General features: G+C 48.6%; 1 protein-coding gene across 1 annotated transcript; it reads left to right on the top strand.

Annotated features, from left to right (window-relative positions):
• Positions 1–6840: 6840 nt before the first annotated feature.
• LOC149325154 (barH-like 1 homeobox protein) lies at positions 6841–22707 on the top strand (the record flags this gene model as incomplete). The annotated part of the gene is made up of 2 exons (XM_089564195.1): positions 6841–7031; positions 22512–22707. Coding segments are annotated over 2 exons (387 nt in total), but the record flags the coding sequence as incomplete, so codon positions are not given.
• Positions 22708–24320: the final 1613 nt, after the last annotated feature.

The following is a 24320-nucleotide window of genomic DNA, read 5'->3' as shown; positions in this document are numbered from 1 at the left end:
TATTCGTAATAAAAAGTGGTGATGTGTGTTCGAAGAATGGCACATTTGCAACAGCGCGCGGCTGTTCAAGGGCCTCTCAAGCTGCACTGTCGCAGCTTTTACCTCGGCCTCCTCCATTTTGTAAAAATGGACATCAATATAAAAAAGAAAGAAAGAAAGCAAGGAAGACAGGAAGGAAGAAAGGAAGAAAGAAAGAAAGAAAGAAAGAAGGAAAGGAAGAAAGAGAAAAAAAGAAATAGAGAAAGAAAGAAAGAAGGAAAGAAAGAAAGAAAGAAAGAAAGAAAGAAAGAAAGAAAGAGATAGAGAAAGAAAGGGAGAAGGAAAGAAAGAAATAAAGAAAAAAAGAAAGGCAGAAGAAAAGGAAGCAAGAAGGAAAGAAAGAAAGAAAGAAAGGAGGAAAGAGAGAAAGAAAGAAAGAAGGAAGGAAAGAAGGAAAGAAAGAAAGAAAGAAGGAGAGAAAGAAAGGGAGAAGGAAAGAAAGAAATAAAGAAAAAAAGAAGGAAAGAAGGAAAGAAAGAAAGAAAGAAGGAAAGAAGGAAAGAAAGAAAGAAAGAAGGAGAGAAAGAAAGGGAGAAGGAAAGAAAGAAATAAAGAAAAAAAGAAGGAAAGAAGGAAAGAAAGAAAGAAAGAAAGAAAGAGAGAAAGAAAGGGAGAAGGAAAGAAAGAAATAAAGAAAAAAGAAAGGCAGAAGAAAAGGAAGAAAGAAGGAAAGAAATAAAGAAAGGAGAAAAGAAAGAAAGAAAGAAGGAAAGAAAGAAAGAGAGAAAGAAAGGAAGAAAGAAAGAAAGGAAGAAGGGAAGAAAGAAAGAAAGAGAAAGAAAGAAAGGGAGAAGGAAAGAAAGAAATAAAGAAAAAAGAAAGGCAGAAGAAAAGGAAGAAAGAAGGAAAGAAAGAAAGAAAGGAGGAAAGAGAGAAAGAAAGAAAGAAAGAAAGAAAGGAGGAAAGAAGGAAAGAAAGAAAGAGAGAAGGAAAGAAAGAAAGAGAGAAAGAAAGGGAGAAGGAAAGAAAGAAATAAAGAAAAAAAGAAAGGCAGAAGAAAAGGAAGAAGGAAAGAAAGAAAGCAGGAAAGAGGGAAAGAAAGAAAGAAAGAAAGAAAGAAGGAAAGAAAGAAAGAGAGAAAGAGAGAAAGAAAGAAAGAAAGAAAGAAAGAAAGAAAGAAAGAAAGAAAGAAAGAAAGAAAAAAAGAAAGAAAGAAAGAAGGAAAGAAAGAAAGAAAGAAAGAAAGAAAGAAAGAAAGAAAGAAAGAAAGAAAGAAAGAAAGAAAGAAAGAAAGAAAGAAAGAAAGAAAGAAAGAAAGAGAGAAAGAAACGACTTGGTGAAAGTATCATTTAGTACAGTAGCACTGAGGTGGTCGGGGGGAGCAGGTTCGCTGGTGGTGCAGTAACGTTTCAGAGCGTTTTGGATTAGTCTTCAGAATGTTCAGGACGGTTACTTTAAAGAAGGTTGATTTTGTAGACTTCAGTGCTCATTAATATGCTGAAGCAGCTTTCTTGTATGTTGTCCAATCGGCAGGTTTTAATGAATACTCAGCAGTTCGACAAGGTCTTCTTTTTGTGAGAAAATCATTTAAAATATATGTTATACCGTGGAGCATGGCTATTGGAGTACACACGCCGAAGAGGGATAAGACGATGAATCAGTTAAGATCACTTTATTTCGGTACATGCGCTAGTTTGTTTCTGCTGAGCGCTCGAGACAACGTGGTAAAAAAATATCTAAAAGGGAGCCCAGTTATTAAGGGCTGCAAAATGAGCTTTGTTATAGTCGCTAATGGTCTTGGAGCGTTTTGGCTATGGTGCATGCGAAAAATCGAACGCGAAATGCAAGATATTGTGATCTCTCAAGCCGGGCATATGTATGTATGTATGTATGTATGTGTAACATGGTATCTTCAGATGATCTCAGTAGAAGATGCAGACAGGCGGAAAGGCTACATATTAAATGCCTCGCCTTCCAAAGAACGAGCCCGTGACCCATGGTCTCGCCCTACGAGCGACAGATCCGTTCTTCTAAAAACACCCGTTTATTCCGGGTACAAAAAAAAAACACTTTGTAAAAACACAACATTTAAAGGCAACATTACAATTTCAATATAAATATATTTTAAGCGCTTCTTTTCTAAGAATCAATGGACCAAATAAATATTATCAGCACAAGCTAACAATTTAAAACTTAAAGAAGGAATTTGAACTCTTCATGCATCTTTTAAAAATATAAACCAAGACACAAACAGGGGTGAAAGAGCAGAAGTTGTAAAGGTGAAGCGGCAACACAGGGAGTTGAGGGCCGATTTTATGGGAGGGCGTAATTTGCGCTAATGCACAGTGGCAGTTTGAATAAAGCTGGCGTATTTTACTATGATGAACTTTACTGTGCTTCACAAAGGCTACCGCACAATCCAGAATGTGTTTCTTCACACATTAGACCTACGAATGAAGTCATCCGCGATGTCACTGAGATTTACGTTGCGGTCGAGCTCTTTGTGTCCATGGGGAAGTTATGCTGCCCCTTAACCCATCGCTCAGTATCCAAAGGGGGGGGGTCTAAGCTCCCCGGAAATTTTTCTCCCTGGGGGGAGGGGGGGAGGGGGCTCGAACCCCTTCCCCCCCCCCCCTCTCCGCTGTGGGCGCCTATGGTGGAGAAGATGATTAACTTTGGCGAAATCGGGTTCTTTAATGCGCAGAGAAACCACAAATGCGTTTCCGCGCTTAGCCTGCATCAGAAATATTGCCTCCGCAGCCAGGAAGAGAACCCATGCTCTTGTGTTGCGTTGCGGAACAGCTCCGCCGCTATACGAACGAGCACGGGGCGAATGTAACCCAAGTGTGCATTTTCAACGTTTTAATAGTTAGTGCAGTGCACTTTTAGCTACACGACGCTAAAATGGTTAGTGGGAATTCCCTTTCCATTCCTCCTGCTAAGCTCATCTTATAGGCCGTAAACGACGATGCTCAGCTGTTGTCTCCCTCGGATGTCAGTTGAAAATTATTGCAGCTGGTATACGGTAAAGCGACTGGGTAACTTCAGTAATGTTGGGCCATAAAATGCTCCATTGAGCGTTCTAGGGTGCGACATATTATGCAGCTGCATATTTGCCATAAACGAGTTTTCGGCATGTCTTCCTTACCGGCATGTCTTCTGGCTTTCATACCACCATGTATGGTAGCACCAAAATGCACAGCGGGTGGAAATCGGCAACTAGGTCGCCGAGCTAAATTAATTGCTCCACTGCCATGACAGGGAACATTGAGCACCTAGAATATTGTCACGTAGTGGTGACTGAAGTCCGGCGAACAGGAACAGAGCGAGAATGTCTTCGAAACGAAACTGTTTATTCGGGCTGACTTGCGCCCGCAAAGAACTGAATCACTCGGCGGCGGCGTAGCAACGAGCGAGCTCGGCGGTCGTCGAACAGAATGCCCGCCGCTGTCGGCCGTGCTCTTTTTAAAGCCCACAGCGAATCTTCGAGATAAAGCTTTAGAAGAGACTAGAACATTCTGGCACAAACTAGAGTCGGCTCCGTCCGGATGCGATCCATCGAGATAATTCTAGGCGCGTCTTGCGTCACAAACGAAGCGATAAAGCGGCGTGCCGGCAGCCTTGAAGCATGAACAAATAAACACAACAAACAAACGCTACAAAGACTCGCGGCATTACTCCCATCTCAAAGAAGCATCGCCTCGATGCTTTAGAAAATAATGCGGCTATCAACAATGAAAAACGGATTGTGCAAAAATAAACACCGAATGTGGAAACACGGCGTCCTTTAGCGTGCATGATAGGGCTTTAGGCGTACGACATGGACTAGTTCGGGTCGTACGCGGCGTCGCTGGGATGCAGTCATTTGGTCAGGGACGACTTCATAGTCCAATTCACCTAGCCGACGAAGAACCTTGTACGGGCCGAAATAGCGTCGCAAAAGCTTTTCGCTCAATCCTCGGCGGCGAATGGGCGTCCAAACCCAGACTCGGTCTCCTGGCTTGTATTCCGCGTCGCGTCTTCGTAGGTTGTAGCGTGTGGCGTCGGTCCGCTGCTGGTCTTTGATCCTTAAACGGGCAAGTCTTCGGGCTTCTTCTGCGCGTTGTAGGTAGGCGGCGACATCGACGTTATCTTCCTCGGTAACGTTCGGCAGCATGGCGTCCAGCGTGGTCGTGGCCTCTCTGCCATGGACGAGCCTAAAAGGCGTCATCTGTGTAGTCTCCTGCACTGCAGTGTTGTAGGCGAAGACTACGTAAGGCAAGATGACGTCCCAGGACTTGTGTTCGGCGTCGACATACATGGCGAGCATATCGGCGATGGTTTTGTTGAGGCGCTCGGTCAGTCCGTTGGTCTGCGGGTGGTATGCAGTTGTTCTCCGGTGGCTGGTTTGGCTGTAATGGAGGATGGCTTGCGTGAGTTCTCGCGGCGACACTCGGTAGTGGCTCTGGCGGAGAGGTCGGGTGTGCTGGTCGGTTATAATGCGATGTTTGGCAATTGGCGTTTGTCGGATTTTTGGCGACGACGAGAAGCACTGGCTGTAGCTCCGAAGGAGATTGCGGATCTGGTCTTGTCTGGTCCGGGGCAGGGCTGGGTGTATGTCGAAAGTGGGCGAGTTCTCTTGGTCAGGTGAATCTTCTATGGATGGATCGGAGAGGGCGAATGAGTCTCGTACGTCGGATATTTCGTCGAGGAAAGCAATCGTCGTTCCTCTGTTAACGTGCCGGTATTCTTCGCTGAAGTTTGTCAGGAGTACTTCGGCTTGTCCACGTCGCTAGAGAATCTTCGTTGTTCTCGAACCATATCCTCGCTGCTCCTTCCAAGGCGAAGAAGACATGGCTCATTTTAGTCTGGTCGTCCCAACTGTTGAACACGGCGACACGCTCAAATTGTTCTAGCCATTCCTCGGGATCCTCGCCCGGTGAAGCGTGGAACGTGGGCGGCAGTCGGGGCTGGTGTAAAATAACGGGGGCTGGTGTCGTAGCCATGGCTGAAGTCAAAATTGATGGGTCCTTTTTCGCTCGCGTGCGGTCCGGTAGCAGTCCGAATTCTGGTGGACACCTCTGGACACGACGGCTGCTTCGCCCTTCGCCTTCGGGGGGGACGGCGCCGGCGGCTTTCGCGTGATCTTCTTCGAGACGCTCTGCTCTGACGGCTCCCAGGGGGTGAGGGCGACAGGGACATCCGTTAGCACCTCCACCAGATGTCACGTAGTGGGGACTGAAGTCCGGCGAACAGGAACACAGCGAGAATGTCTTCGAAACGAAACTCTTTATTCGGGCTGACTTGCGCCCGCAAAGAACTGAATAACTCGGCGGCGGCGTAGCAACGAGCGTGCTCGGCGGTCGTCGAACAGAATGCCCGCCGCTGTCGGCCGTGCTCTTTTTAAAGCCGACAGCGAATCTTCGAGATAAAGCTTTAGAAGTTACTAGAACATTCTGGCACAAACTAGAGTCGGCTCCGTCCGGATGCGATCCATCGAGATAATTCTAGGCGCGTCTTGCGTCACAAACGAAGCGATAAAGCGGCGTGCCGGCAGCCTTGAATCATGAACAAATAAACACAACAAACAAACGCTACAAAGACTCGCGGCAGTATTAAGTACCCGGACCAGTGCACTAGAGAACAAACCATAGCCTCATGAATGCCGATGAATACGAAGCTTGCACTCAAGTTTCATGGTGGAAGAAGGGCTTGTTCCTTCATGAATAAGCTGATATGCATGATGTACTCCAGCCACTTGTGCGCAGTTTCTTATAAGGCCCCATGACGGACCAGCGTCTTTTTTTTTTCACAGGCCATCCCCGAGGGCAGTGAGTAGCGGCGGATGCGGACAGCTGCCTGTTTTCTCAAATATTTGGGACACCCGGGGAAAATACTGGGCACAGCATTCGCCGACTTCACCGGTTTCTTGGGTGCATTTATAAGAGCCTTGCCATTGAAATCGGCGTAGTACGATTTTATGCCGTATGCTCGGGAAAGTGCTTCGCGCAGACGTGGTCGCTGCCTTGAGGTTTGTCCGGCGCCAAAGTTCTAGGCGACGAGGCTCAGACGGAGCTTTAAAAAGTGACACTTTGTCCGGAAACCTCTTTTTGCCCGATATGCAGTTGGGTACGAAGCATAATCGCGTCTAGTCGGCTTATGGACCCGGTTGAACCCGTCAGGTGTGCCACAGCAACAACCAACACATCACAGCCACCATGTACATATGCCGCGATGACCATCTACGGCGTCGGACCATGCCATCACGTGTGTTCGCACAACGATCACTGCGGCTGCTCCTAAACCGCGACACAAAAAGCTATTTCTAGCAAACTTTGTTCGTACACTGTGTCTACCACTACGTTGGAGACGAGAACCTAATGTCCACACCTTGTGATACACTCTGGCAGCGCAAAACACCGACAAACACAGTCTGAAAGGGCACAAAGAGCCGGGAAAAACGCTTAGCAGCGGCCGCCGCTCCGCGAGCCAATGGCCGCTAATGACCCCTAATGGCCACAATGACTACCGCTCCGCAGTGCCCCCGCGCCGCTTCACTCGGCGCATGTACTGGAGGGCGAACATGATCTGTGTGAGTTCTCCGCCATAGCGGGCGGTCAGTGTCACCACCTAAAATATTCTTACGCCGTTGGTTTCACCGAAGTCGTAAATCTTCCTTTGAAACGAAAAAAAGGAGCGGGCGCAAACACTTGGTCCGCAAAGACTGTCTTCTGTGTTGGTTTTAGCGCCGCGATGGTGACGCTGTGCATTCCAACGCTTCCAGGACCTCCGCCCAGCGGGAGCAAATCTGCGCGAAGGGTGGCGTCCTCTGGCGGCAAGGGCGAGTCCTCCTCCAAGAAGGCGGCCAGCGGTGGCCAGCAGCAGCAGGGCCGACAGGCGGAAGGCGCCAAGAAGCCCCGGCGCCGGCGTACCGCCTTCACGCAGGCGCAGCTAGCCTTCCTCGAGGCCAAGTTTCGCTACCAGAAGTACCTGAGCGTCTCCGACCGCGGATCGGTGGCCGAGGCGCTGAGGCTCACTGAGACCCAGGTCAAGACCTGGTACCAGAATCGGAGGTGAGTGGACGCGTTCCCTGTGATGGGCGCGGTTTTTGTGTGTCCCTGCCCTCGTAGATTTGTGTTTGTGTGTGCGTGCGTGTGCGCGTGTGTGTGTGTGTGTGTGTGTGTGTGTGTGCGTGCGTGCGTGCGTGTGTATGCGTGTGTATGCGTGTGCGTGCGTGTGTGTGTGTGCGTGTGTGTGCGTGCGTGTGCGTGCGTGCGTGTGTATGTGTGCGTGCGTGCGTGCGTGCGTGCGTGCGTGCGTGCGTGCGTGTGTGTGTGTGTGTGTGTGTGTGTGTGTGTGTGTGTGTGTGTGTGTGAGAGAGAGAGAGAGAATGGCACGGTCTCGTATTGCCACAGAATGGCAAGGTCTCGTATTAGCTTAGATTTGAAAAGGGAACGGAAGAAATTGGCGAAGCGCAAGCCGATTAACGAGTTAGCGGTAAGGGGTAAAAGCAGCGATGGCGTAGAGGTAGAGAATCCGCCTTGCGTGCAAGAGGACCGGGGTTCGAATCCCGGTGCCACGCAATTCTCCACCGGATATTAAAAAAAAAAACTCCGCGTGTCGATGGAATTGCATAACCAGGCTTGGAGTGCGGCCTGATTTCGGTGACCAGAGCCGACAACGCACTTCCTCATCAGAACAGGATTTGGCCACCCTGGTGTAGTACTTGGCCACAACCTTCTATGAACAAACCAATTAACCCTCGGCCCTCAGTCCCCAGCGGCTGCGCAGCAACTGACCAAGGCGGCGGTCAGATCTGTGACGCAGCGGAGGGTGCTAAGAATCTCTGGTTCCGGACAGGCCGCCATTGGAAACTGAACCTGGCAACCTTTAACGCAAGAACCTTATCAAGTGAGGCTAGCTTAGCAGTGCTGCTGGAGGAATTAGCCAGTATTAAATGGGATGTCGGATGTCATAGGGCTTAGTGAGGTTAGGAGGACAGATGAGGCGTACACAGTACTAAAGGGCGGGCATGTACTGTGCTATCGTGGATTAGCAGATAGGCGAGAACTAGGTGTGGGATTTCTCATAAATCAGGATATAGCTGGCAACATCGAGGAGTTTTACAGTATTAACGAGAGAGTGGCAGCTATCGTAATTAGGCTTAATAAGAGGTACAAGCTGAAGGTGGTGCAGGCCTACGCGCCTACATCAAGCCACGATGACCAGATAGTTGAAAGTTTCTATGAGGATGTGGAATCGGCAATGACCAATGTAAAATCACAGTACACTGTACTGATGGGCGACTTCAATGCAAAGGTAGGTAAAAAGCAGGCTGGAGACAAGGCGGTAGGTGACTTTGGCATAGGTTCTAGGAACAGCAGGGGAGAGTTATTAGTAGAGTTCGCAGATATAAATAATTTACGGATTATAAATACCTTCTTCCGCAAACGAGCAAACAGGAAGTGGACGTGGAAGAGCCCCAATGGTGAGACTAAAAATGAAATAGACTTCATACTGTGTGCACATCCTGGCATCGTAGAGGATGTGGATGTCCACGGTAAGGTCCGTTGCAGCGACCACAGAATGGTAAGGTCTCGTATTAGCTTAGATTTGAAGAGGGAACGGAGGAAACTGGTGAATCGAAAGGCTATTAACGAGTTAGCATTAACAGGGAAGGTAGAGGAATTCAGAATGTCGCTGCAAAACAGATTTTCCGCTTTAACTGAAGAAGACGACCGTAGTGTTGAAACAATGAATGATAATCTTGCAGCTATCGTTACAGAGTGCGCCGCAGAAGTAGGTGATAGGATGGTTCGACAGGATACCAACAATCTATCTCAGGAGACAAAAGATCTGATTAAGAAACGCCAAAGCATGAGGACGTCTAACTCCACAGACAGGATAGAACTAGCAGAGCTATCTAAGTTAATAAATAAGCGCAAGGTAGCCGACATAAGAAAGTTTAACATGGAGAAAATCGAGCATGCTCTAAGGAATGGAGGTAGCCTAAAATCAGTGAGGAGAAAACTGGGCATAGGTAAAAACCAGATGTATGCGCTAAAAGACAAACAGGGCAATGTCATCAGCAATATGGATAAGATAGTTGAATTAGCTGAAGAGTTCTACACAAATCTATACAGTAGCGAATGTAATCATCAAGTTACTGAGGGAGGCAGTCGAGCACAGCAATGGGACATCCCGCCAGTAACGAAGGAGGAAGTAAAGAAAGCCTTAGGAGCAATGCAAAGAGGGAAAGCAGCTGGTGGGGATCAGGTAACAGCAGATTTGCTGAAGGACGGAGGAGAGATTGTGCTACAAAAGCTAGCCACCCTGTATACGCAATGCCTTGTGACCTCGAGAGTACCAGAAGCTTGAAAGAACGCTAACATTATCTTAATTCATAAGAAAGGAGACGTCAAGGACTTGAAGAATTACAGACCGATCAGCTTATTGTCCGTTGCCTACAAGGTATTTACTAAGGTAATCGCTAATAGAATCAGGACAACCTTGGACTTTAGTCAACCAAATGTCAGGCAGGCTTTCGTAAAGGATACTCGACAATAGACCACATTCACACTATCAATCAGGTGATAGAGAAATGCGCAGAATATAACCAACCCCTATATATAGCCTTCATTGATTACGAGAAAGCATTCGACTCAGTGGAAACCTCAGCTGTCATGCAGGCATTGCGGAATCAGGGTGAGGAAGAGTGCTATGTGAAAATATTGGAAGATATTTATAACGATTGCACAGCTACTATAGTTCTCCATAAAGTCAGCAATAAAATTCCAATATGGAAAGGTGTCAGGCAGGGAGACACGATCTCGCCAATGCTCTTCACTGCCTGCTTACAGGAGGTATTCCGGGGACTGGAATGGGAAGAGTTGGGGATAAGAGTTAATGGAGAATACCTGAGTAATTTGCGATTCGCTGATGACACTGCCTTGCTAAGCCACTCAGGACAAGAACTGCAAAGCATGATCAATCAGCTAGACAGGCAGAGTAGAACGGTGGGGCTAAGAATTAACATGCAGAAAACCAAAGTAATGTTCAATAGCCTTGCAAGGGAACAGCAGTTCGCAATTGGTAGCGAGGTGCTAGAAGTAGTAAGAGAATATGTCTACTTAGGGCAGGTAGTGACCGCAGATCCGGATCATGAGAGAGAAATAACTAGAAGAATAAGAATGGGGTGGAGCGCGTATGGCAGGTTCTCTCAGGTCATGAATGGTAGCTTACCAATATCCATGAAGAGAAAAGTATATAACAGCTGTATCCTACCGGTACTCACCTATGGGGCAGAAACGTGGAGGCTAACAAAGAGGGTTCAGCTTAAGTTAAGAACAACGCAGCGAGCTATGGAAAGGAAAATGATAGGTGTAACGTTAAGAGATCGGAAGAGGGCGGAGTGGGTGAGGGAACAAACGCGGGTTAATGACATCCTAGTTGAAATCAAGAGGCAGAACTGGGCTTGGGCAGGGCATGTAATGCGAAGGCAAGATAACCGCTGGTCCTTAAGGGTAACGTAGTGGATTCCAAGAGAAAGCAAACGTAGCAGGGGACGGCAGAAAGTTAGGTGGGCGGATGAGATTAAGAAGTTTGCGGGGATACAGTGGCGGCAACTAGCAAAGGACAGGGTTAATTGGAGAGACATGGGAGAGGCCTTTGCCCTGCAGTGGGTGTAGTCAGGCTGATGATGATGATGATGATGATGATGATGGTAAGGGGTATAGTGGAAGAATTCAGGATATCACTGCAGAACAGATACTCGGCTCTTACTGAGGAACGCCATCTTAATATCGAAAGAATGAACGATAATCCCACAGCTATCACTACGGAGTGTGAAGTAAAAGTAGGCGGTAGGATGGTTCGACAGGATATCGGAGCTATCTCAGGAGGCTAAAAATCTGATTAACAAACTCCAAAGCATGAGAGCGTCCCCTACCAACAAAATAGAACTGGCACAGATATAAAGGTTATTAAATAAGCGCAAGGGAGCCGTTATACGGAAGTTTATTGTTGAGATAATTGACCACGCTTTTAAGAGTGGAGGTAGCCTAAAACCGATGAAGAAAAAACTAGGCATAGGTAAAAACCAGGTCTATGCGCTAAGAGACAAAGCGGACGACGTCATTAGCAACGTGGAGAAGGTAGTTAAAGTAGCCTAAGAGTTCTACACAAATCTATACAGTAGGCAATTTAATCACAACATTAATGAGAGAGGCAGTAGAGCACAGCAATGCGGCATCCCGCCACTAACGAAGGAGAAAGTAAAGAAAGCCTTAGGAGCAATGCAAAGGGAGAAAGCAGCTGGCGAGGGTCAGGTAACAGCAGATTTGCTGAAGGATGGAGGAGAGATTGTGCTGTAAAAACTAGCCACCCTATATACGCAATGCCTTGTGACCTCGAAAGTACCTAAACCTTGGAAGAACGCTAACATTATCTTAATTCATAAGAAAGGAGACGTCAAGGACTTGAAGAATTACAGACCGATCAGCTTATTCTCTGTTGCCTACAAGGTATTTACTAAGGTAATCCCTAATAGGGTTAGGACAACCTTAGACTTCAATCAACCAAATGATCAGGCAGGCTTTCGCAAAGGATACTCGACAATAGGCCATATTCACTCTATGAATCAGGTGATTGAGTAATTGCGAATATAACCGACCGATGTGCATAGCCTTCATTTATTACGAGAAAGCATTTGACTAAGTTGAAACCTCAGAAGTCACGCAGGCATTGTGGAAGCAGGGTGTAGAAGAGTCTTTTATGGGAAAATACTGGAAGACATCGATAACGACAGCACAGCTACCATAGCACTTCATAAAGACAGCAATAAAATTGCAGTAAGGAAGGGTGTCAGGTAGCGAGACACGATCTTGGCACTGCTACTTACCGCCTGTTTACAGGAGGTGTTCCGAGGCATGGATGGGGAATAGTTAGCGATAAGAGTTATTGAAGAATACCTAAATAATTTGCGTTACGCTAATGAAATCACCTTGCTAAGTCACCTAGGAGATGAGCTGCAAAGCATGATCAATGAGCTTGGCAGGCAGAGCAGACCGGTAGGTTTTAAAATTAACGTGCAGAAAGCCAAAGTAATGTTCAACAACGGTAGAGAAGCTGTGGTAGAGAAGCGCTAGGGAATACGCCTACTTAGAGCAGGTAGTGGGCGTTGATCCGGATCATGAGGGGAAATAACTAAAAGAATAACAATGGGGTGGAGCGCACACGGCAGGTTCTCTCAGATCATGAATGGTAGTTAACCAATACCCCTTGATGTGTTCGGGGATCGGGACCAGGGTCTTTACCGCATTAGGGCGAAGCAGGCAGACTACGGAGGGAAGCCTTCGGGAGGAATAGCAAAGCTTGAAGGTTTCTTTTACATTTTGTACAGTAGCAAGTAGACCAAAGTCAGAAAATGGTGGAGGATCATCTGGCACCCCACAGATTGCTCCTTAAATGCAGTTCACATTCCCCAGGCACCCAGCTAGGGAATCTGATCTCTGGTTGAGCGTCCAATGGGCTGCTAGCGTCTTCTTAGGCTCCGCCCTCCCCACGTGATCGCGCACACCGCACAGACACACACACACGGGCAAGGAGAAACTTGGCGTCTCTGAGTCGCGAACTGTTTGACCAGGCCCGAAGGTCGTTCGCTGCTGAGTGACGATCCTGATCGATGGGGACGCGAGCGCTGACCGCTCACACCGGTGACCTCTTCAGTTCGGTGGAAGGGACAAATCAGCCGTGTCGCCCCTCCGCCTTGTCTGCTGCCCAGTGCGCACGCGGGTAATGAGTTAGCGGCGCCATGCCCCGCCGTCGTCGCCACTGGGTCTCGTCCGTCGGTCCACGGGCAGTCCGGGAGAAACACCGCGCTCAGCCTTCCCGGCGAAGGGGATTAGACGCCTTTGTGTACGCCGACGCCGTCGCCAGTAGCTGCCCCACGCAGTGTCTCTTTTGTCTTCCCCCGAGCACCAGCGCTTCGGCCGCATACCTGATGGCGGCTGACTGGCTCGCCGGTTTCCGCTGCTAGTCCCCAGCAGCGCAGTTCGGCACCAGAGCCGCAGTCAGCATCGCCGGCGAAGGGGATTACAGCCTTTGTCCGCCGACGCGTCGCCAGAAGCCGTCCCCAGGCACCCTTTTCCTTGCGTCTTCTCCGAAAAACAGCAGCGCTTTCGGCCGCATACCTGACGGCGCCTGTCTGGCTCGCCGTTCTCCGCTTGCTGGGCCTCCGATCATTACACCCTCAAGAGCAAAGTATACAACAGCTGTATCTTACCGATACTAACCTACGGGGCAGAAACGGGGAGGCTAAAAGAGGGTTAAGCTTAAGTTTGAAGATAACGCAGCGAGTTATGGAAAGAAAAATTATTGGTGTAACGTTAAGAGAACGGCAGCGGGCAGAGTGGGTGAGGGAACAAACGCGAGTTAATGCCATCCTAGTCGAAATAGAGAGGAATAAATGGGCTTGTGCAGGTCATGCAATGCGAAGACAAGATAACCGTTGGTCCTTATGGGTAACGGAGTAGATTCTAAGAGAAGACAAGCGTAGCAGGGGACGACAGAAAGTTAGGTGGGCGGATGAGATAAGAAGTTTGCTGGGATATGGTGGCCACAGCTGGCAAAGGACAGGGTTAATTGGAGAAACATGGTAGAGGCCTTTCATATCCGGATCAGTGGTTACTACCTACCCTAAGTAGACATATTTCCTTACTACTTCCAGCCCCTCGCTACGCTACCAGTTGCGAACTGCTGTTCCCTTGCTAGACTATTGATCACGTTGGTTTTCTGCATGTTATTTATAAACTCACCGTTCTGCTCTGCCTGTCGAACTTATTCATCATGCTTTGCATCTCATCTCCTGAGTGACTTATCAAGGCATTGTCATCAGCGAATCGCAGATTACGTAAGTATTCTCCCGTACAACATAAAAAGTCATCTTAAAAAGTCATCTTGTCTACAAACTAACTCTGTTACGCACCTTCTACTTCCACCTAAAAGATATAGCAACGTAATAACAAATATGGCAAAACTAACAAAGACCATGCCCACATATGACACACGCAGCGCTGAAAATGGTTAATTCCTGTTTCCAGAACAAATTACGGTCATCAAATGACCGTATGACCGAATGAGCAAACACCCTGTCACGGCTGCTAAAGTCTTATACAAAAACCGGAATTCACATCTCAACCTTCACACCATCGGAGCTCATCTGTCTTGTAAAAACGAACATTTAAATAATCGCGATACATGTCACCATGTTTTTTTTTTTGCCCTTCCTTCGTAAAAGTGTTCTTTCCTACCCACCTGTCAATATGTAAAGGGGGCCAAGGGCCACTCAAGCTGCCGATAAGCAGCTTTTACCTTGGCCTTTTCCATTTCCTTGTTAACGGACAGAAATAAAATGAAATGAAATGAAATCTTATCGCCAACTGTTCCCAGTATAGGCCTCGGAATACCTCCTGTAAACAGGCGGTGAATAGCACTGGCGAGATCGTGTCAGGTAGTGAGAGCTGATCCGGATCATGAGAGAGAAATAACTAGAATAATAAGAATCGGGTGGAGCCCATATGACAGATTCTGGCTGATAATTCATGGAAGTATAACAATATCCCTCGAGTGAAAAGCATACAACAGCTGTATGTTACCGGTACTCACCTATGGGTCAGGAACATGGAGGCTAACTAAGACGGTTCGGCGTAAGTTAAGGACATCGCAGCGAGCTATGGAAAGAAAAATGATAGATCGGAAACAGGCGGAGTAGATGGGGGAACAAACGCGGGTTAATGACTTCCTAGTTGAAATCATGAGAAAGAAGTGGGCTTGGGCAGGGCATGTAATGCGAAGGCAAGATAACCGCTGGTTCTTAAGGGTAACGGAGTGGATTCCAAGACAAGGCAAGCGTAGCAGGGAGCGGAAGAAAATTAGGTGGGCGGATGAGATTAAGAAACTTGCGGGAATACAGTGGCCACGGCTGGCGAAGGAAAGTATTAATTGGAGAGACAAGGGAGAGGCCTTTGTCCTGCAGTGGGCGTAGTCAGGCTGGTGATGATGATGATGATGACATAACCTTAGCGCTTTTGCGATTGGATGATTTCGCCCGATTTCTTCCTTCTTTCTCCGTAGCGGAATAGTTGCATTCAGCCTTGCTAGCACTCAACTCGCATACGCAACGACGCATTCCTCAAAACTATCCTTCTGCTGAATCAGGACAGCTCCGAGGCTGACACCACTTGCATCCGTATGCACTACCTCGGTAGGGGCTGTCGGGTCGTAGTGGCGAAGTATGGGCGCCGAGGTGGGAAGACGGCGCAGGGTGGTGAACGCGTCTTCGCATTCGGGTGACCAAGCGGACCGGTAGTTATCGTTTTCAAGCAGTTTCGTGAGTGGCGCAATGATCGACGCAAAATTGCGGACGAAGCGCTGAAAGTAGGAGCACAGACAGATAAAGCTCCGAAGCGGCTTGATTGATGTCGGCTTAGGAAACTCCGCAACAGCGCGGAGTTGGGCCGGGTCAGGAAGAACGCCTTCCTTAGATACAATGTGACCGAAGATGGTTAGCTGCCGGGTGCCGTAGTTGCACTTCTTCAGCTTAAGCTGCAGGCCGGCGTCAGTGAGGCAAGTCAGAACCTGCTGCAGGCTCGTGAGGTGAGTGGAGAAATCTTCCGAAAAGACAACGATATCGTCCAAGTAACAGCGGCACGTGTGCCACTTTAGCATGCGTAAGACGTTATCCATCATGCTTTCGGATGTGGCTGGCGCTTTGCACAGGCCGAATGGCATAACGGTGAACTCGTAAAGGCCGTCAAGGGTACCGAATGCGGTCTTCTCACGGTCAGCGTCAGCCATCGGGACCTGCCAGTAGCCCGAACTCAAGTCAAGAGAGAAGTATTCTGCGCCTTGGAGACAGTCAAGAGCGTCGTCGATTCGGGGGAGCGGATAATTGTCTTTGTGGGTAATTTTGTTGAGTCGCCGGTAATCGACACAAAATCTGATAGAGAGAGAGAGAAAACTTTTATTGCTCTTTCAAGAGATTCGCGGAGATGAAGACTTCTTGGTCGTCCTGCTTGGGCGCTGGCGACTTGAGTCTTCGAGCAAGGGTGGGCCCTCAGTCCAGGGCTCCACTGAGTCGTGCCGCTTCAACAGCGTGCTGTACCAAGGCCCTCTGGACCTCGAGCTCGCTGCTGGAGAGACAGCTCTCCCATTGCTCCTCACTCGGTGGTTGATAATTGTGGAATGCTATGTTTCTTTCGCACTCCCAGGTAATGTGATAGAGTGTAGGTGTACCACCGCACCAGGGACAGTCTGATCTGAATTGCGTTGGTGACATTTTGCTGTATATGTACAGGTTAGGAAAAGTGTTCGTCTGTAGCCTACGCCATCCTACAGCCTCTTCCCTAGTCAGTGCTCTGTGTGGTGGTGGATACCTCAATCTAGTTCCCCTATAAAGTTGTAGGGTCTCTGCGTAGCCTCCCTCGCACGAACTGTCTTTCTTCTTGACCAGCACCACCGAGAAGACCAAGGGCTGTTAGAGGGACGGATGACGCCACGGTGCAGCATGTCCTCAACGTGATCACTTATCACTTGACGCTCAGCCGCAGGCACGCGATAGGGCCGCTGCCGAAAAGGCGGGTGGGAGCCGATCTCAGTGCGATGAGCCACGGTTGATGTACGGCCTAAAGGCTGATGGGCTGCATTGAAAGCAGAGCGGAACGTGCGGAGAAAGGCTGAAAGCTGCTCACGGTATGTGGACGGAAGAGAATCGCCGATGGCGCCACGGAAAAGTTAATCGGGCTCAGGTTTAGTAGCGGGCTCGGAATGCATGGCGTTTACTGAGGGACTGCTTTAAGGTCAGAGAAAAGGAAGACAGGTTGAATGCAGCCAGGAGACTCACCAGGGAGCAGGGTAAGGGGACATGGAGATGGATTGTAGAGCAGCATCTTCGTGACACTCTGGCGGACATCGAGGACAGCAGAAGGTAGCGGCAGGTTTTGGCGGCGTACACAGGAAGCTTACGGCATAAATAAAACGGTGGCATCCAACGCGGCACGGCACGACCGGGAAACATGGGCAGGCGCTTGCGGCGCAACTTCGACATCTTCAACGATGGTGATCTTTAGTGCCCAGGGGCATAGGTTTCAGTAGTAAGCTCGTCAGACAAAGCACAAAATTCAACCTAAGAGCGGGCGCAATCGATGACGGCGTTGTTGTGTGATAGGAAGTCCCACCCGATAATTATATCATGTTAGCATGAGGACAGCACCAATAATTTGACTGGATACAATATATCGTCAATGATGAACCACGCTGTGCACGCGGCCAAAGGGGACATGCGCTGTTCACTAGCGGTACGGAGCGAGAGACCCGTAAATGATGTGACTTTGCGCAAACGGCGGCAGAGTTTTTCGTGAATCACTGATACCGACGCACCCGTGTCGATAAGCGCATGTACCGGCAGTCCGTTGACGATAACCTGAAGAATGTTGCGTGGGGAAAACGGAGGCCTTAAGCTTTTCGAACAGCGCGCAGTTCTTGCCTCCGGAACTGCGGAACTTAGTTTCCCTCTTCAACGGAGGGAGGGCGACGGCGCATTGGTGATAGTGAGCGGCGACGTGGCGATGGAGAACCTCGGGTCTCGTAAGGACGACGGTCGGCGTACGCGTCCAGAAGCGAGGATGGAGGAGCCTAATGAAACATCTGAGAGGGATGCACAGTGGTTGAGTTGGCTGGCGAGGCCACCATGCAACGGCAACAGTGGCGGGCGACATGTCCCGGGTTTTTGTGGTTGGTGCGCATGCGCTTTGCTGCTGAAGGAAAGAGGAGTAGGTGGAATAAATCAGTTGTCAGTCTGCGTTTGTCCCGTGTGGTTCTCTTTCGCTTGTCCCGTCCTTTTGCGCAGTTATTTTTTGTTCTCATAACCCAGAGGAGTAACAGACTGGATGGTTATTCGAGGCGCGCCACGGGGTGCAAAGCCGCTGCGGTGACGGCGGACAAACTGGTGCTGGTCGAAGAGGCGGGGCCGGGAGCAGGACGGGCTGACGAGGCGGAATAGTCATGGGCACGGAGCGCGCCGCCACTTCTGCGTAGGTCATCCGGGCGGATATCGGAGGTGGTTGGTGATACTGAGCCTCGGCATAGGTTAATGGAGCAACCGAAGGGAAGAGCCTCGGCAACGTCATGGCGGATGACCTCCTGCAATGGCGCCACCAGAGGAGACGCAGCGTCGTGACTGAAGGGCATCAATGAGAGCTGACGCGCGACTTCCTCCCTAACAAACTGCTTGACCTGCGGTGACAGTTGCACCGTGTAGGTGTCAGACGTGAGGGAAGCAAGGGACTCCTGCTGCGAGAGCGGAGAACGGGATAGGATGCGTCGCTTCCGAAGTTCGTTGTAGTTCTAGCAATGGGTTATTACGTCGGCGATTGTGGTGGGACTGCGTGCCAGAAGCATACGGAACGCATCGTCGTCTATGCTTTCATAATGCTGTCAATTTTGGCGCGCTCAGACATAGAGGCATCCACGCGTGTACCAAGGTTCACAACGCCCTCTATGTAGCTGGTGAAATTTTCACCATGCAGCTGCGCCCGACATCGCAGGCGTTGTTCCGGCGCGCAGCTTGCGCTCCGCAGGCCTGCCGAATACGACAGAAAAATTGGTTTTGAAGGCTGACCATTTGGTGATGTCGGCTTCGTGGTTTGGGAACCATTGGTTCTCAACGTCCGAAAGATAGAATATGGCGTTGTTGAGCTTGAGTGCATCATCCCACTTGTTATGGGTGCTCACCCGTTGGTAGGATGCCAACTAATCCTCGACGTAATGGTCGCCGGCACCTCTGAAGACAGCGGGCTCACGTTGGCCCAGCGCTCCAGGGCAGAGAACGTCAGGGTGGGTGGGGCAGGACTGGGCACGGAGTCCTTAAGCATGGTTGGCGGCGGGAGAAGACGGCTGCCAAGGTCCAGGGCGTCAGACGACCGCGACCTCCACCAAATGAAAGCGAGTTCGTGCACTAGTGAACTCGGCGATACAGTTCACAAAACAGCTGAGCGGCCGGCAGAAGAATGGCAGTTAGTCCAGACAGCCAGAGCGCTGGAGGTGCGCGCCGGCACTTCGTCTTCAACTTCTTCGTCTGGCATGGAGGAAACATGAGGCGCGTTCACTATAATTCACTATTATACATATATATATATACACTTGTGTGTGCGTGCGTGTGTGCGTGTGTGTGTGTGCGTGCGTGCGTGCGTGCGTGCGTGCGTGTGTGTGTGTGTGTGTGTGTGTGTGTGTGTGTGTGTGTGTGTGTGTGTGTGTGTGTGTGTGTGTGTGTGTGTGTGTGTGTGTGTGTGTGTGTGTGTGTGTGTGTGCATAGCACGAAGCACCAAGAAATATTGGGTTGCAGACCCTGGATGTGGTTATATATATATATATAATTAAGCAAACAAGGGGGGGCTCGTTATAAATATGAGAGAAGCCAACAGCCACAGAAACCAAGAAGCACAGGCGGCATGTGGTTGTTTTTTCTTCTGCTTTTCTAATCAATTATCTTTAAGCGATAACATATTCAGTAATATTCTTACTTGATCAACACCATAAAAAAAATAATACTAATAAAAAAAATCCCCTGTGCTTCTTGGTTTCTGTGGCTGTTGGCTTCTCTCATATATATATATATATATATATATATATATATATATATATATATATATATATATATATATATATATATATGAGAGAGAAGCCAGCAGCCAACAATAGGGCCATTTTTTTACCAACACTGGCTACACTGGTGTAGCAAGTGTATTTAAAATCAGTATACATTGGCTACACTAGTGTAACCAATGTAGGTAAAAAATGGCCCTAATATATGCCTTGTATTCCATTTGTGAACTATGGTGCTGACGACCCAAACAGGTGACTTGTATGTCACTTTGCCTCGGTTTCATGGCAAAACTGTATTTGCTGAAACTACAATAAACAAAATAAGAAAAGGTTCGGTTTGAAGGTTCGAAAGCGGTTGCGGGCAGCAATTTAACAAATTATTTGTAAATAATCCACGCCCTACTTTAAAATACGACTAGAATACTCACTGAGTCAATGTGTACATATATTTAGCATTATAATTTGCTCAATAAAGTTAGTTCCTTTAAATTTCACACTCGCTACACAAGCTGTATAAACGGTGGTCTAAACACTTGCCTTCCTACAAGCCGTAGCCCGCCTACTTTGCATGCTTTACCAGGCACCCATATCCGTATATCTGTCCCCACTGCTGACATTTTCCATCTTTCGCATACTCTGTGGGAATTTTCCACCGACCAAGAGTCCCACCGAATACGCTCAGCGCAGTACTTCCAACTCATCGCCCCACTTTCCTCGATGACCGGCTCGCTCCCAAACCCAACCCTGCGCCACCCTCCTTCAGACTCTTGTCCAGCGCGTTGGTAACGGGCTGGGCGAGATCTGGCATACGGCCACAGCACTCAAAAGTCAATAACAGACTACAAGGAAACAACACCCTGAGAAAAGTTTGCGCCACGAGGCTGTGGTGGCTTGTGCTCTTCTCTAGGCGTTGTTTCCTTGCTGGCTGTCACTGTCTTTTCGTTATGCACCAACTATAGTTCAGAGACAGAATCTACCCAGTAATGAAAAGAGCCGGAAAAAGGGCTGAAAATGAAATTCAGTTTATTTTCTCTTTTTCTCTCGAAGGCGCTGGCGTTGAGAAAAACAGAGTAGTCGCCACATCATTTGCGAAGCTGCGCCTCTCTCCCATTATAAGACCATGATCATCGACATTGGCATTGTCATCGACGATGAATATGTGGGCGTTCAGCTCTGCTATTCGGATCTCTATTCAGGTTGGTTACGGCAGAATTTTTAGAGCAACGACAAAGAAAGGCACGAACAGCAGCTTCTTCTTTGTTTGTCTGTTCATGCTGCCTTTATTTGTCGTCGCCCTTTACCAGTTCGGCTGCAACCACCCAGAAGGTATAAATAGGATTCAGACGTGATTGCGTCTCCATGGTTAGCACTCATTGGACGCATGATATGACGTCACGCCAGGCGCGCAGCTGCTGCGTCGGTTGCCCGTCCGTTTCTCGACACCATGTCGTGATGCCATCTGCGATTGCTTTCGCTTCTTTGTCCTCGTTGATGTGTTGAAATCTACACCACCCATCAAGGTTCACCAACTTGCCCATCAATCTTTCACCCTCGCGAACACGACGTTACACCAATCAAGTCCATGTATAACTATAGGCTGCGCTATAAATATAAACTCGCCATAATGAAAAATGATGACTCCTTACTTACACTTGCTGGGTTAGAGCAAAGCAGAACTGTGTATGATACCCGCGCAGCAGAGCCTTGGAATGTTAAGAAATGTTGCACAAACTATGGCAAACAAATGTTGCAGCATACCTTACCGGCACTTCTGAGCCAGTTGTACTGCCACAAGAGTCTTGATGTATCCAATATTTCTCTGAAAGAATTGTCCCAAATATTCGTGTAGTTTTTTTTTCTTGCTATTACCATTTTGAGTCCACCTGTCAATTTTGCTGTCCTTTATTTTCTCCTCCCTGTGTTTGTTTGCCTTTATAGGCTCTTTGATCTAATGTAGTTCTTTTTTCCGTTACAAGAATAATGTACTGCGTACTGAACGTGCATGTCTCATTCTCTGTACCCAACATACGTGTTTTTCTTCTTACATTTTGTTTGATATCGTACTCCACCGCCGTCAATGCTGCACTGTCAGAGGAAGCCAGGGCCTTTCAAGCTGTCTATACAGCTTTTTTCCTGGCTTTCCTCGCAACACCTACAAAAAAACACACTTTATCCTGCTTCACAGAATGACATGGCGCGTTGTCCATCTCTGTAACGCTGCCGGTTTCTTCGGGGACAACATTTGGCCCGCCTTCAACGTCTGCGTTGTCCACTGGTAAAGCGTTCGCTCGCTCACCTGAGTGAGTTTTGCCGTCCTCATGATGAGCGCATTCGTACTCAACGTCTGCGTTGTCCACTGGTAAAGCGTTCGCTCGCTCACCTGAGTGAGTTTTGCCGTCCTCGTGATGAGCGCATTCGTACTTGAACTGCCCCCGTTCTCGACGCGAAGCACTTCAAGAAGCCAACTGTGATGGTCTGCTTGGAAACGTTGGGTGTAGGGCACACTGGCGGCACAACCGACTCGGCCGGCGCCATGTTGGAAAATGGCGACGCATCACTACCTCGCAGCAAGCCTCCGCAGAGCTGCATTCGTACGGGCTTTGTCTGTTAATTTCACCAGTGATTGAAGCACTCTATACCATCTAAATTTACCAGTACTAACTATGTTTTCAATTGCTGTGCTTATTGTTTTATTAATAGTCCTACACTGCTCAAATATTCGAGGGTCTATTTTTTGTGTTCCTGCCGCTCTGATTGGACGAGAGGGATCTGCCTTCCGTAGTGCTGCAAACATCCTGTGAGACGAAGCATAGTCGCGGAAATAAACCTTCAACCTTCAGCTTCATCTATCGGAGTGAATAGAGCAGTCCGCCTGTGTTTTGTCCGCTGGCCAGGACCAAGTGGAAGCGGCAGAGCCAGCTGAAGGCCGAGCAGCTTCGGCGGCCGGACCCCGACGCTCACCTGCGGAGCGCGTCGGCATCCGGTGTGTACTTGGACCTGCTGGCCGCCACCACGCCGACGGCCGCCGCCGGTGAACACTGCCTCTCCAAACGAGGATACCTGGGAGGCGTCTTCGTGACCGGTTTTTAGAGAGATGCACGCTGCGCCTACAATCGGTGCATCGGTGATTCATGTGCACAGACACGCATCGCATCAGAGACACGAGAGCGCGGCACATTTAAAGTCAATTCTATTTGTTTCTATACATAAAATCGTATCAACGTGTGTCCTTTCAGGTGAGCGCTTAGCAGGTAGTGCGTGCCCCTTTCAATTCACATTTAGAATAAATAAATTGTTTAAATCTGCTGAACTTTAACGCGTGGACAAAGCGTGTCTGTTTCCTCTGCTATTCGCTAAGTACACACGTGTGTTGGCTAAGTACGATGGCATTTCTGCCGTACTGTAAACACGGAAAGGAACAGTGAAGGGCAATTGTGCACTGCTTTCTGAACTCGATGGACTCCAAATGGAACCAATTTTCTGGCCATGCCTGATGGTCAGCCGCCTTTCTCAATGCACTTCAAGATACTGCAAGGTCTCAACAGAGTTGAACACCAACTTTGGCTCCTCGACACGAGGTAAGTTCCAACTCTGGCGTATAATAAATGCCTGCTATACCTGACAGCGTCACTGCAGTGCCCATGTTGGAGGAGAGCCTACGTGCGGATGACATAGCTCGAGATGAGCACAACCGCAGCGACAGAGTAGGGCAAACAGTGGAGGATTGCTGGCTTGCAGATTGCGGTTTATTTGCCCCCCGCCTCGAAAGATGGTTTACAGAACTGGGCTGGGTACCAGAGAGGGAGCTGCACGCGCATTTTTAAGGTTAGAACAAATTATAATAGAATTCAGTTTCCAGAAAATTTGCAACCAGATTTATGGTGTGGTTTTTGGTGAAAAATTGCAAACGAACGACTGGGCTGGGATCAAGAACCCATTACAGCAACGTAAACGGCGGGCGTGTAGAGACGGGGGAAACCGCTTTTGGACAGCCTGACACATCGAAGAACAGCGAGCGGAATGCAGAATTAAATATGACGTTTACTTCCGTAAGTGCCCGCGCGTACCACTTCCTATTAGGGGGAGAAGAAAAAAACAGCGAGGCAACTGCGAAGCAAAAAGTATATTTTCAAAGGGATGACTATTCAAAAGTAAATAAAATGTAAAATGTGACGTGAAAAAATTCCTTGGAGTATCATATACCGCAATGTCAGCATTGCTAACAAGTTGTGGCCACAGAACATAAGGATTTCACTCACGCATGTTATCACTCTAGCAAGGATTACTTTTTTGGCGCGTAATTATTGAGCTGTTGACGACGCTGCGTACATCTGACGCTCATTAAATAACTCCCCGAAATGACCGAGACGCAAGGCAAGTCTCAGTCCGCTAGCCGACACTTCGACAGGAGAACTTGTCTTCGCCTTAGCGACAAATCCTCCTGTAGAAGCGTCGGCTATAGTACTAAGACTTCTCTCACACCTCTTGGTCGTTTCTTGGTCTCAATAATGCCTTCTCACTTTCCCTATCACCACAACGAGTAACTACATTCCTCTTGCGCGGAGCCGGTTAGCAGACCGGAGAGGAGCCAGACGATGGCTTTCACCGTTGGCACACGTCATAAGAGAGAGAGAGAGAGAGGGAAAGGCAGGGATGTTAACCAGAAAGGATTCCGTCATAAGAAACTTTGCCGAAAAGTGGTA

This window comes from Amblyomma mixtum, chromosome 10 (genome assembly GCF_055824585.1).
Source record: "Amblyomma mixtum isolate Tamu chromosome 10, ASM5582458v1, whole genome shotgun sequence".
Lineage (NCBI taxonomy): Eukaryota > Metazoa > Arthropoda > Arachnida > Ixodida > Ixodidae > Amblyomma > Amblyomma mixtum.
This window is presented reverse-complemented; position numbering and strand designations above follow the sequence as displayed.